General features: G+C 37.1%; 1 protein-coding gene across 5 annotated transcripts in view; it reads right to left on the bottom strand.

Moving 5' to 3' along the window:
• The window catches only part of MAP3K20 (mitogen-activated protein kinase kinase kinase 20), a 186,914-nt gene that overhangs the window by 55,266 nt on the left and 118,265 nt on the right, over nucleotides 1-13,383 (bottom strand). For all 5 annotated transcript variants that reach the window (XM_042949153.1, XM_042949154.1, XM_042949156.1 and 2 more), the window contains exons 8-10: nucleotides 11,914-12,000; nucleotides 5,727-5,801; nucleotides 891-997 (exon numbers count right to left, since the gene is read on the bottom strand). In XM_042949153.1, the coding sequence (XP_042805087.1) occupies nucleotides 891-997; nucleotides 5,727-5,801; nucleotides 11,914-12,000 (269 nt within the window). The remainder of the gene's footprint in view (nucleotides 1-890; nucleotides 998-5,726; nucleotides 5,802-11,913; nucleotides 12,001-13,383) is intronic.

Raw genomic sequence — 13,383 nt, 5'->3', positions numbered from 1 at the left:
TGCTGGTCTCTTACTGTAGGAAACAAGTATTAACTTACATGTTTTGTTAATTATTTAAGTCCAGAACGAAACCCCCTCATACCTACATTCGAGCAGAGAGTATGACTTTTGTTTCCCTAAATAAAAACTGATTTAACTCACTGGCCTCAGATAGAGATTTCAAAAGAATAAAAACCAATAAGGTTACTGTAAAACAATCATACAGAAAGCCCAAGGAAACGTCTAAGAAAAGGAGTGAACAACTCCATGTTTCCAAGGTGCATGCAGTATTCATTGGGCATCAGCAGGTGGCGTAAGGCGTCACGTTACCGCCAAGGCTATCAGGAGCAAAGATAAGTTACTTAAATCTCTGCTGAGTCAGGGAGGAATAATGTCAGCTCCCAAACATGCTATTTATATAACTGCAGCACGTGACCTGGCTCAACTGTCTCATCCTGGGCTTGCTCCTTCCACTCACACATTACAATTCTCTCATTATTAAGTTTGCTTTCCACTTGACAAAATTTAGTAGGATTCATAACATCAATAGTTTTCTTTTGAAAGTGTTTTTATAGTCTCCCTACCTCCTCCATCAACAGATCCAGTACTCTGCAAACTCCTAGGCAAATAATATTTTTATTTCTCACTGGACAGATGCCAAGACTTCCTAATACAGAGTGTATGGTACAGAGAAATATCTGGTAACTGTCTTCAGTCTCAGGAGATATGATTTTAATAGTCTTTCCAAATACTTAGACATATGCAATGGAGGACTTACTAGATCTCCAAAAAATTTTAACATAAAAAACAAAACTCTAGAGTGTCATCAAGTTCACTGGTTTTCTTCTTCAGTGGAGCTGGACCCGATCTTTTAAAGCCAGAGGCCATGACTTGGTGCAAGGCTTACCTACCTCCACTCTGCCTTGTTGTGCAGGAATGAGTTACACTGGTCAGGAAGGCTAGTATCATTTGACATGGACTCCAGAATTGAAATGATTTGCTTGAAAGATGGCCGTTTCTGAAAAAGAGAAAATAATAAACTTGTTGGGACTTAAGAAAGTAGGTCTTTAAGAGAAAATCCACAAGCAAAACAATAAGCTTGACATACCATAACAAAATAAAATAGCATGCCATGTCCTGACTTAGTTATTACAACTGTCTGACTACTCAGGTTTAAGGGAACCATATTCCTTATTTTCAATAAATTATAAGAATAGTCTTGCCATTTTTCTATCATGTGGCCTAAGGCTGGAATAATTACAGTTTTTCTTTAGGTACGGAAAGTACGAATTCTCTTTTGGGTAGGATTAAGGAGTCCTAAAAGGGAAAAGTTAAATCCTTTAAAAATCTTTGTGATACAGCAAGTTTAGTAAAAGTTAACGGTGGAGTCTGGGTGACAGGTCTACCAGTGTTCACCATAAAATTCAATCAACTTTTCTGTATGTTTGAACATTCTTACAATGTTGGGGGAGAATCTACTTTGTTAGAACTACTAAAATTTCCCCAACCACTGGCTGATAGAAAAAGCCCCCCACTTTAAAGTCATTATGACTTCATTGTCTGCAGTGTTGACTCCACATCATAACTAGTTTGGGAAGCGGGAAGCTCTAACGCACAGTTTACTAGGAATTGAAAAAGTGGTGGTTCGGCACATTTCTTTAGCGGTAACCACACTAGTCTGTTGCCTTAGACTCTAGCCAAGGCTGAGACAAAAGGTTAAAACAAAAATGGAGAAAGATAACAAAAGGATGATGCACATTCTGTCTTCATCATGCCTCATAATTATACCATTTCTGAGCAAATTACAGTTGCAGCAATTAAAACATGCATTTTAATTTAGGAGCACAAAAACAAGAAGGAACAACGTTGAGGTGGCTTGCTCTTAGGACTTGAGTGCTTCCTACCTTAAGAAAGACAATTTTTCCACTTCTCAGGAATATAAAACTGGGCCATTCATTCCGAATTCTGCCTTCATTGTATTCTTTTAAGGGCGTGTGTGCCTGTATGTGTGTGTGTAAGAAGAGGGCCTAAGTAGCTAAGTGTCGCTGATACACAGTAAGCCTTGTAATAAGCAAAGAAGAAAATGCCTTAAGTAGGAAATTTGAAAAATACAGTCTTAACATTATTCCTATTTTCATTTCTCCTACCATGTGTCAGGCTGTAAAAGGAAAAATGTTTTAATTGTTTGCACAGGAACTAATTATATAATACAGGATTTTCATTTTGCATGGAAAAGCAGTGAGAGGCTAAGAATATTTTTCCCTACATTTAATCATTCTTGAAATAAAGTAAAACTCTTTTGTAATTAGGTGACAAGTATCCCTAGAAAAATTTTAATTTTATAGGTAGAATACACAATTAGATAGAAATTATCAAAGTGAACATTTGAAAAACAACAACAATATAGAATTTTGTGGTGATGATGGTTTATAGATATTCTGATTGCAGAATACAGTATTTGGCCCAGGCCTACGTTCCCTTTAGTATTCACGTAGGTTTTGCTTACATTAAAAAAATTACACCTAGGGCCATTTATTAAGCATTTATATACATTATTTATTATCTCCATTTTGTAGATAAGGAAAATCTCAGAAAAATATGGATTGCCCAGTGTCACATGAGAGTAAGATATTCCTATCAAACTCCGGGCTTTATTCTTTTCTTATTTAGAAATGCCAGTTTAGAACTGGAAACTACCTACCTTTACTTCTTTTTTTCTTTGATAAACTACTTTGAGCACCTGGTGTGAGCCATTGGCATGACTTGACATTTACCTAATAGCTTTCTCTTGTATTCTCTTTCACCTCCTCATTGCAAAAGAACATTTTTCTATAGGTGAGCTGAATATTTTTTTTATCTATGTCTTTAAAGCATAAAGGCTGGGAAAAAAAGGAAAGGTTTGTAACCAGTCATGGCTCTATATATGTGCACAGGAGTGGCATCAACTTCTGGCTGAATTGCTACAGACTTCTAGCCAGAAAACTAAAATGTGCCTTGGTCTGGCTACTTGAGTTAACACATTGGGCACCCACTTACTAAATGTGTGGAAGGTGCCAAAGGTAGCACTGTGCCCTCAAAGAGACAGCAGTCCATTTAGACAGAAAAGAGATTTTAAAAAATACAACAGCAAAAGGTAAGGCCTTAGCCCAGATTGTGGTTTAGGAACAGGAGTACCAAGTATGGGCTGCAGTAAACAGAACAGTCAGGGAGGGCTTGATGTTGAAGTAATCAAAGGAAGAAAGAAAACAGGAGGGCACGCCCAGGGAAGGGATGTGTGGAAGGTATGGCTGGAGATCAACCATGAGAGCTAGAAGCATGGGCCGCCGCTGGATGTACAATGAAATACAGAAGGAATGTATTAGTTGTATCAGAATAAAATGCCTTGAATGTAGGAAATAAAAATCAGTCTTAAACTTTATACCTCACCTGGCTAGAATACAAGACTCCTCTCGTGCTAAAGAAGGGTAAGCTGGCTACATGTTAAAGACATGCCAACTTGATGGCTTCACGGGGCCTGATGTCCTTCCTGTGTTAGGTGTTTACACTACCATTTCATTAATGCACCAAAATGTATATTCTTAGAATTTTAATTACTGAAGTACGGAGCTTCCGATTAAGAAATTCAAAACCTGCTTTGCATACTGAGATATAATTGCAGTTATAGAGATTTAGTTGTGTTAATCGAATTCAATGCAAATAATTTTAGGTAAAATTTTTATTTAAGTATCAGAGAGAAAAATACCACCAAAATGACTATATATGCCACAATGGACATGTAACTGGTACAGTATGGAAAAGGTGGTATGATAGCATTAAAAATATATATATGTTCTAGAGCAAACTTGCAAATAGCTGCTTACATTTTCTACTGGATTAGCTGCAAAGTGCAGGCATTTCTCTTAGTGCTTCAAAACCCCATATTCTGCGAACAGAGGCGGGGCAGACCATTCCAAACCTATACAGCTTTGTCACTGAATACTAATAAAAACAATCATAGTAAATAAAAATACTAACAGAATTTTTAAAATGTTAAATTCTTTTTTTTTAATTAATTTTTTTTTTTGGTTTTACATTTTTTATTTTTGAGAGACAGAGAGAGCACAAGTGGGGAGGGGCAGAGAGAGAAGGAGACAGAATCCGAAGCAGGCTCCAGGCTCTGAGCTGTCAGCACAGAGCCTGACACGGGGCTCAAACTCACGAACCGTGAGATCATGACCTGAGCCGAAGCTGGACACTCAACCCACTGAGCCACTCAGGTGCCCCTAAATTCGTTAATAAAAAACATTACGAAGTCAATAAAAGATTCTCCTTTCAAAAAGGGTGAAGATAGTCTGATGAACAGGAGTGAAAGCGAAGATTGAGGTTGCTGGTTACCAGGGCCAAGGGGACATGTACAAGTCAGGGAAGACCCAACCACAAACTCCTCCAAGACAAAGCACGGCCACCCAGCCACGAGGGAGCACGTGGGCGGAGGCGCCTCACAGATCTGTGTCCCCTGCTGCTCTGCAAACTGTACTTGGTGTTGAGCTGTTCTCACTTGATGGTGTGGGACGACGTGCTAGGTAACAGGTATGACTCAGCATGAATTCTGTGTTACACGAACATGTTTCTCAGACTTACCGGTGGTTTATGCATTATTCCCGCTAGAGAAACACATGCTATAGAACAGACTGTGTTACCATCATGCATTCTTCCTGGGCCAGATTGGAACGGAGTTTAAATTAAGGAAGAAATTCCATTCTTAAGTCTTAGATCTGTTTAAAAAAGTCAGTTCGCAATAAATTTCAGTGACAGTGTGGACAAATTCAAACTATAAGATTAGTTCCTTTCTTGAGTCTTTCTCTTCTGTGACGTTGTTTTACTTTCTAACTTTTTAATATGAAAAATTACAAACATATACAAACGCAGAACAACGTAACAAGCCTCCATATACCTATCACGTGGCTTCAAAAATTATCATGGCCAATCTTGTTTAATCTACACCACCATCTATTTCCTTTCACTTTATTTTGAAGCAACTCCAAGACTCGCCTATCATTTTATCTATAAATATTTCCGTATGTATGTGAGAGTCTTTTAAAATGATCTTTGCAGGGAAAGGAAATGGGCCTTCATGCTCAAATGTGATAACCACATGAAAGTCTACATTCTGGAATGTCTCCAACTCTATTGTGATAGCTTAAAAAACATCACGAATCTAGTTTCTCTAGAAGTGCTACTTTTGCCTGGTCTTTGGTTCAGACTGCTTGGGTTCCTTCTCCAGTCTCACCATGTACTAACCTGTGGCCTTGAGCATTACTTACCTTCTGTGTGCCTTGACCCTTCATCTGTAAAATGAGTGTCATAACACAACCTATTTCATAGAGGTATTCTAAGGAACAAATGAGCAAATGTGCATAAAGTGCTTGGAGCAGTGCCTGGCATATAATGAGCACTGTGTGCTAGCCATTTTTATAACATGAAAGTGCAATACTTATTATTAGAGATTAAAAACAAAGGAATGCAATTCTTTCCATTGAGTCAAGAGTGCCAGAATGCTGTAAGAAAGCCAGTAATGAGTTTCTAAGGATCAAGATGAACAAATATCAACAGAAAGCCTTTACAGTCCATCCGGGACTCACAGAAGCAGCAATGCAGCTTGCTTTGTAATGAATCTTATTACTCCAAGTTTTAGAAACTCAAAACCAAGAAAACATGTGAAATTTCAGAATTCTGAACAACAACCAAAAGAATATTTATTTATATACCTTGGCATCAGCTTCCCAACACTGACGTAACAGCTCAGCAAAACTTCTGGGGCAACTGCTTGGAATGGTTAATCTCTACCACAGAGAAAGGAAAAACAACACAAGGATTGACTCATTAAGGTAAGCAAATACTGAAAGGTCATAAAAGTTAATTTAAGAGCATAAATAAGTCATTAACTTTAAAACTTCCATTGATTGACACATGGCAAGTAAGAATTTATGTTTAGATTCATAATATCTAATCTCTAAAGACACTGATGCTACTTTTCTTCCAAAACGGTATCCAAGTGGATGGAGAAGTTGGATTCAGCACCACAAATCCAAAAACACCTAGACACAAGTCTAAAAGAAACTACAGTAGGACAGGGGCAAGGAGGAACAGAAATACACACTGTAAAGCCACAAACCTATCACCATTCTTTCATAGACAACTACGAAATCTGCAGACAGGTCGGGCAGCCAGGCAACCAGCTTGGCTCTGGCAGGAGGTGTACAACTCTGAAAGCATCTTCTGCAGAGACCGTCAAAGAGAGAATTTTAAAGAAGTGTGCCTTTTCTCATCAGCAAAGAGGATATTCTGTTTTTTCTTTTTCTTTTTTTTTTTTTTTAATGTTTATTTATTTTTGAGACAGAGAGAGACACAGCATGAATGGGGGAGGGTCAGAGAGAGGGAGACACAGAATCTGAAACAGGCTCCAGGCTCTGAGCTGTCAGCACAGAGCCCGACGCGGGGCTCGAACTCACGGACCGCGAGATCATGACCTGAGCTGAAGTTGGACGCTCAACCAACTGAGCCACCCAGGCACCCCCAAAGAGAATATTCTGAATGTATGATCCCTTACGGGTAAACCGCAGGGACTGGACACAACAGAGATTATATAATGTGAGGATCAGTCCCGTTCCAACATTTTATACAAGTGGTTCTCTAGAACTTGCGATGTCCCTGGAGGCTCTCTAGAGATCTGCAGAGGCATTTTTTGTTTGTTTTAAAGACGGGAGGGCTGCACCTGGCATGGGTCAAGAGTACTAGACATCCTTCACTGTGTTGTAAATCCCTGATTAAGTACTCCCTCATACTCCACTAACCTCCAGATGCCCCGGGTACAAACAACAGGGTTTATCATTTTCTGACCTCAGACTCTCTTGGATTTATAAACACATTTTTTGAGCAGTTTTAAAATACAATGAATTAAGAATGCAACTACTAAATAAGATAAATCAAGGGCAGATTGATCTTTGCAGTACTCATAACCCTACCGAGATGTTTGGAAAACATCACCTGCAACAGCATTGCTCATGCTGCTGGAATCACTGATACAATTCAGCTCGACTCTGCATGTGTAGATGTTGAATCCTATTTACCCGCAGGGACAAGCATCTAAAATTGTTCCACACTCTCCTCTCTTGTGGCCATGCCTGTGCATTTATACATTGCAATACCTTTTTCATTGATTTCTTCTTTATTACAGTTAGAGCATTATGTTAACTTTAAAATATAATGTGTATAATGGGTAGGTTGCACTACCTCTGAATTTCATTTCAGGGAAGTAGAGGGACCATTAACAGGGTTGTTATCAAAAGAGCGCTGGGTGTGAGTTGAGAACTGCCGCACTAAGAAGTACGGAGATTTATTCCACAGTATTGTTTACTGAAGAAGTTTTGTAAATAAAAAGCTTAAACTGAATTTATTTGGAATTGGGGAAGGTTGTGTATAAAACTAGAAAAAGAGTTGTTCTGGCAGGAAAACAGATGATCTATATTTAGAATTACAGATAACCTTAAAATCAAAATAAACCAAAATAAAACCTTATAACCAAGTTTTTTTTTTTTTTGTTTTTTTTTTTTTGTTTTTTTTGTTTTTTTTGTTTTTTTTTTTTAATTTTTGGGACAGAGAGAGACAGAGCATGAACGGGGGAGGGGCAGAGAGAGAGGGAGACACAGAATCGGAAACAGGCTCCAGGCTCCGAGCCATCAGCCCAGAGCCTGACGCGGGGCTCAAACTCACGGACCGCGAGATCGTGACCTGGCTGAAGTCGGACGCTTAACCGACTGCGCCACCCAGGCGCCCCCCTTATAACCAAGTTTTAAACAAAACAACCCTCTCCAAGTTAAAGGTATGCTAAACATCTTTTTAATTGATTACATAGAACAGAGGAGATGTAGTAACCTGCACTCTTATTTTACTGTAATATATGGTAAACCGTACTCCTATTTTACTGGAAACCTTTTGATGAAGATCAAAAGGAAAATCGGGTGTTTACTTAAAAACACACACACACACATACACACACATACATATGATGGCTGGTTGGGAGTAGCAACTAAGAAAAACGAAGTGATTGCAACTATTCCGCTGAATCCACTCCATGGCAAAAAAATTTCTCATAAAAGGTAACATTTTCAATATAACTTTCTCACATTTTTTCTAAGAACTGAAATGTGACCTGGATGAATATGGATGTTAATTTTCTGTCATCTTTTCTCACTGAAAAACTTTTTAGCTACTGAATCTTGAGACATTATGAAATAAGATATAATTATTTTAAGTTTTCTGATATGGTCAAATATCAATTAAATCTAAACTCACACGCTAATGTAAGGGATTATTTTGGTGCATCAAAAAGTACTTTAAAAAATAAAAATATAAAGTACTTTAAAAGGGAATCCAAAGCATTTAAGTCCTGATTACCTAATTGTGGGTATTCCTACTGCATTAAAACATCCTGAAATGGCCAGAATATTAGCAGTAGATTTGCAACACTTCAAAACGGCAAGATTTTAAAAGTTTCAAATTTAAATTAAAATATTTCCCAAACACTAAGTTATGCCTGACATTTTTTAAAGGTCATACTCCTTTTTGCAACATTTTCTACATAAGATGCAAAAAATTACTCTTAATAATTTATCTTTTTCTAAAGTATAGTCAACAATGGATTAAGCTTTTTGAGGATTTCTATTAAGAATAGTAGCTTTGCTACTAAGAACAAAACACATTTTATAAGAATCTAAGTACTTGTAAAGATAGAAATTATCCTGCTAGAATATTCTGAATGACCACTAATTGAGTTTTATGGAAATAACAAAGGCAAACATACATGTCTGGAAGAATTATGAAATTTACTAGCAATACCCTCCTACTTTCAGGACTTCTGTAAGGATTCACTATTTGCTTTAACAGTGCTTTATGTATCTAGTTTTAATAGGATTTAGTATCTAGTTTTAATAGGATTTAATATTAGGAAAAATTGTTTGAAGGCCTTATTTCATTATTAAGCACTTAGAAGCAAAGACCTTCAGATATTTTTAGAAAGTATTGATCTTCCTACAGATCCAAAAAGCAGTCCTAAAACGGTGAAACTAAATAAGGTCTAGAGTCTAGTTGAGAGTAATGTATCAATGTCAACTTTTTGGTTTTGGTATTGGCCTACACCTGTATCTCACCAGTGGTAGAAGCTGGGTGAAGGATACACAGAATCCCTTCTAATATTTTTGCAACTTACTGTGAGTCTATGATTATTTCAAAATAAAAGTTAAAAAGAAAAGACAATTCTAATATTTGAATATAGGTGCATTCTAGCATGAGTAGCTTACATTTAAAGTGTCTCGCTAAGTTTAAACACATCATTCTTTACTTAAATGAGGCCTGTTTCAAAAAAAAAAAACACAGCTTGCTCTTTTCAACTCAAGAACCCAAGATATTCCAAAGTAAAAATAAGTGAATTAAAATAATTAGAAGTTGAAAGGATTTTGGAAATTACATTTAAATCAAAGTCTCGATTTTATTATGAAATTAAATAAATCCTTGGCAAATTTTTTTCAAGCTTTAAGTCAAGTCCCAGGTAGTTAACATACAGTGTACTATTAGTTTCAGGTATAGGATTTAGTGATTCAACACTTAACGTAATAACACCTGGAGCTCATCACAACAAGCGCCCTCCTTAATACCCATCACCCGTGTAACCCATCCCCTCCTCCAGCAACCCTCTGTTTGTTCTCTACAAACTGCCAGTTGAGACTTGGCAATTATTTTAATGTTATGTCAGTAGAATTTGTTTTGCTAATAAGTGTCTACGTTTATGAGATGAAATGAAGACTCCTTCACGAATGATGACAATGGAATTTACAGCTAAACTTCCATATTTTTGACAAATAAATACATAGAATGAGAGTAGAGAGAAAAATATCCTCATAATACCCAGACTTCCTCAAGTTCAGTGGAAAGTTGGGAAAACTTGTGTCACCGTGGGGGGGGTTTTTCAATTTGCTATTCTATGTCCAGAATGGGAGGGATCTGAGTAGTCTCCGTCAGTTATTAGCTGGCCATCATGTACACCATGGATAAAACAGTACAACCTACTCTAGGGAATCCTTCAGGGAAAGGGGGGAGATAGCCTCTTTCGTGTACATGGTGGGGAGGTTCTGAAGATTATGGGTGATTCCCAGCCCTCAAGCCTGCTATCCAAAGGCAGTTTCTAAATTCATTTTTCTCAACAGCTTTAATAATCCTTGAGAGATACTCCAATGTTTTGAAAGTGCTTCAGATTCACACCTCTTCTGCCATCCTTTAGATGAAGTACTATTTTTAAATATTAATTCGTTTTTCTTAGACATATTTGGAGGGCCCAGTTGGCTTTTAAAAAACTTTCTTCTAGTTTATCTTGGAACAACATAGAGGGAAACAAATTACATGGAGTGTTCTGCTCCAAAGTCAACATTGGGTCAATAATTTTCTTCCCTCTCATTTGTAACCCCAGAACCAAACATCTAATCACCTCACTGGCAAAAGAAACTGAACAGAAACAAGTGGGTTCTCCTATCATGAAAATATCAGTTATTCTATGTACCAGGTCTGATTTAATAGCACACCAGGAATAACCATGACATTTAATTAAAACAGAACAGCTCCTGTGAAACACTGAGCAAGACACGTTCTTGAATATAACTCCTTTTCCTTTTTCTTAAATTGGCAGCTCTCTCCCATCAAGTTCAGCTATCATGAACATTTCATCTGTTCTCAATAGCTCAGGAGGACAAATTAATAAGGTAGCTAGATTATGTGATCTAAACTATGGAAACATGGTTTCTCTTAGTCAATAGCAGCTTTTTAGTTAATCTAGTCTGTTCCTGCACTCACATGGGGAGCAAATCAATCCAATTCTTTTAAAGCATGAAAAAAGGCGTATCTCTATACAGTCAACCTTTCTGCAAATTATTTTATGCTAAGGTTACACTCTTACCTTCTGTGGAGGGCACAGATAAGGTCTGGAAATGAAGGTTTGTGAAATAAGGTTGTTTTGCATTGCAAAGACAACTGCATGCTTCCATTACTTGATCTAAGTTCTCCTAGTACCTTGATATTGGATGCTTCATCCTTATGCTGAGGATTTCCATGCCTGTGCATTTCAGTCACAATTTTAAACCTTTCAAAATGTAGTTGCTCTCTTTGATATGAATGTACCACGTTCTCTGATGTAGGCTCATAGGTCCAACTAACTGAAAGCCTCAATTTGTGGGAAGAAGAAAAGCGAGGCTGGGGACACAGCACAAACGGTGTTTACGCCACTGAAGTTCTTTTGAAATGGAAAGGCTCTGCATGAAGAAGGGAACAGTTATGCCACTGCCTCGCCAATTCCAGTGAGGAGCTCATCTTCAATGTAGTGTTCAACGTAGGTGGCAAAACTGTAATTTTTCCCTTTTTTGAAACTATTTTTTCTTCTTTTATTTTTGAAATTCTCATCTAAGCGACAGTTTCTTGTACTATAGTGACTCCTGCTGGGAGAGGTAAGTTGAAGTAGCTGAAGGTCTCTTACAGATATATCAACTCCCGGCCAGTAAAAAAGATGTCCTAAACGCAGGAGATGGAGTTAAACTGTTCCCCTACCTTGGACGCAATGGCTTCTTTCATCACTAAGAACAAACCCCTAGGTTTTACAATTGAGACTGAGAAACTAGTACAGTACTTGTACAATTTTTGATCTACAGCATCACGACGTGAAGCTGCAACAATTAGATGTAAAGGGTCCATTCATGAGGAATAACATCACTTTGACCCTTTGTGTTAGCTCCTACTGCTAATCTTTCCATAAGCGTGAACTTACTTTCAATTTGAAGAAGATGAAAAAGTCTTTTGCAAAACCCCAATACTGTTTTCTGATCTATGTACCTGAATGGAGAATCGTAGTCTTACCTCGTTTTTTTCCACTACAAGCCAAGCTACTTGTAATCCTTCCAAACCTTTAAAGGGGACCTCCCTTGTTAGCATCTCCCAGAGAACCTGGAACAAAAAGAAAATGGAATTTTTATTCTTGTACTTTATATTTTTGGTGTTTTACTGAAACTTTATCTAACATTTAACTGTATCCAATTACCAGACAAAAACCAACCCCACCTGTAGAAACTTGTGCAAAATGTATATATTCATATATATATATACATATATATATACACACACACATTTTGTGTGTGTATATATATATATATACACACATATATATATATACACACATATACATATAAACATATACATACATTTTTTGTTCATTTTTATAAAGAAAAAAAACCTAGAAATCAGAACATTTAGAGCCAGACTTAAAATTTTATGAAACCAATGGGCCTACATAATTTATCTTGTAAGTTATGAGAATTCTCACAGATTCCCACAAATTAGATTTTACATTTTGTTGGTCAAACTCTTTCCACCTTCAATTGCCGATAAATTTCTCCATAAGATAATAACTGGGAATTCAACTGTAGTTTTAAAGGTTCAGTAATGGTCTGATAAAAGAAAAATTGAGCTCTAAATCCGAATCACTGGCTAAACCCTTCACCCCATAATAGTAGGTACTTGCAAAAACTGTAACATTTAAATTTTGTGTTTTTGGAGAAAGCGCTCTCAAAGTAAGTCGGTCTAAGGTATTAATTTTCTTCCCCCTATAACATCATTTATTATATATTCTAAAATGTAATAAATACTTTATGTTCATAAGTATAGGCTGAGTGTGTGTGTGTGTGTGTGTGTGTGTGTGTATGTGAATTTATGTGTATGTTCATCTCTCCACAATCCTTGAGATCAGCATGACTAATAAATCTGCACTGGAATGCCCAAAGAAAGCAAACTGAAGCTGGGAATGCTGAAAACTGCCAATATTTTGGGTTTCATTTAAAATACTAAGTAATGGAGATTTTTATATTCAGGTGACTTTCTCTATACAAATGAGCATCAAAATCAGTCTATCAACATTTGGTGAAGTGCAAAAACAATTACAATTTTACCCGTAAATCACCATAACCACCACTATCACTTATTGAGTGATTATGTTCCAGATGCTCTGTTGAACCCTTTACACATGTTACCATGATTAATATCAACCCCATCGAACAGATATTATCCTCATTTTACAGATGAGGAAACTAAGGCCTAAGAAAGTTAAATTAAACTTGCCGAAAGACACTCTGCTATCAATTGGCACTTGCTGCCTTGCCCTAAAGGTCAAGCTCTTAACCTGACATAACTCTAGAGAAGAGAAGGCTGCAGTATGAGAGAGAATATGACAAACCATAGTGCAGGTGTGGAGCCATGGCAGAGGTGAGAAGCAAATGAATTAGGTTTTGATTTAGATTTCTCTTGTCCCAAAAACAAAACAAAAGCCATTTCTAA

Source organism: Panthera leo, chromosome C1 (genome assembly GCF_018350215.1).
Source record: "Panthera leo isolate Ple1 chromosome C1, P.leo_Ple1_pat1.1, whole genome shotgun sequence".
Taxonomy (NCBI): Eukaryota; Metazoa; Chordata; class Mammalia; order Carnivora; family Felidae; genus Panthera; species Panthera leo.
Note: the sequence above shows the minus strand (reverse complement) of the source record. Positions and strands in the feature narration are given on the sequence as shown.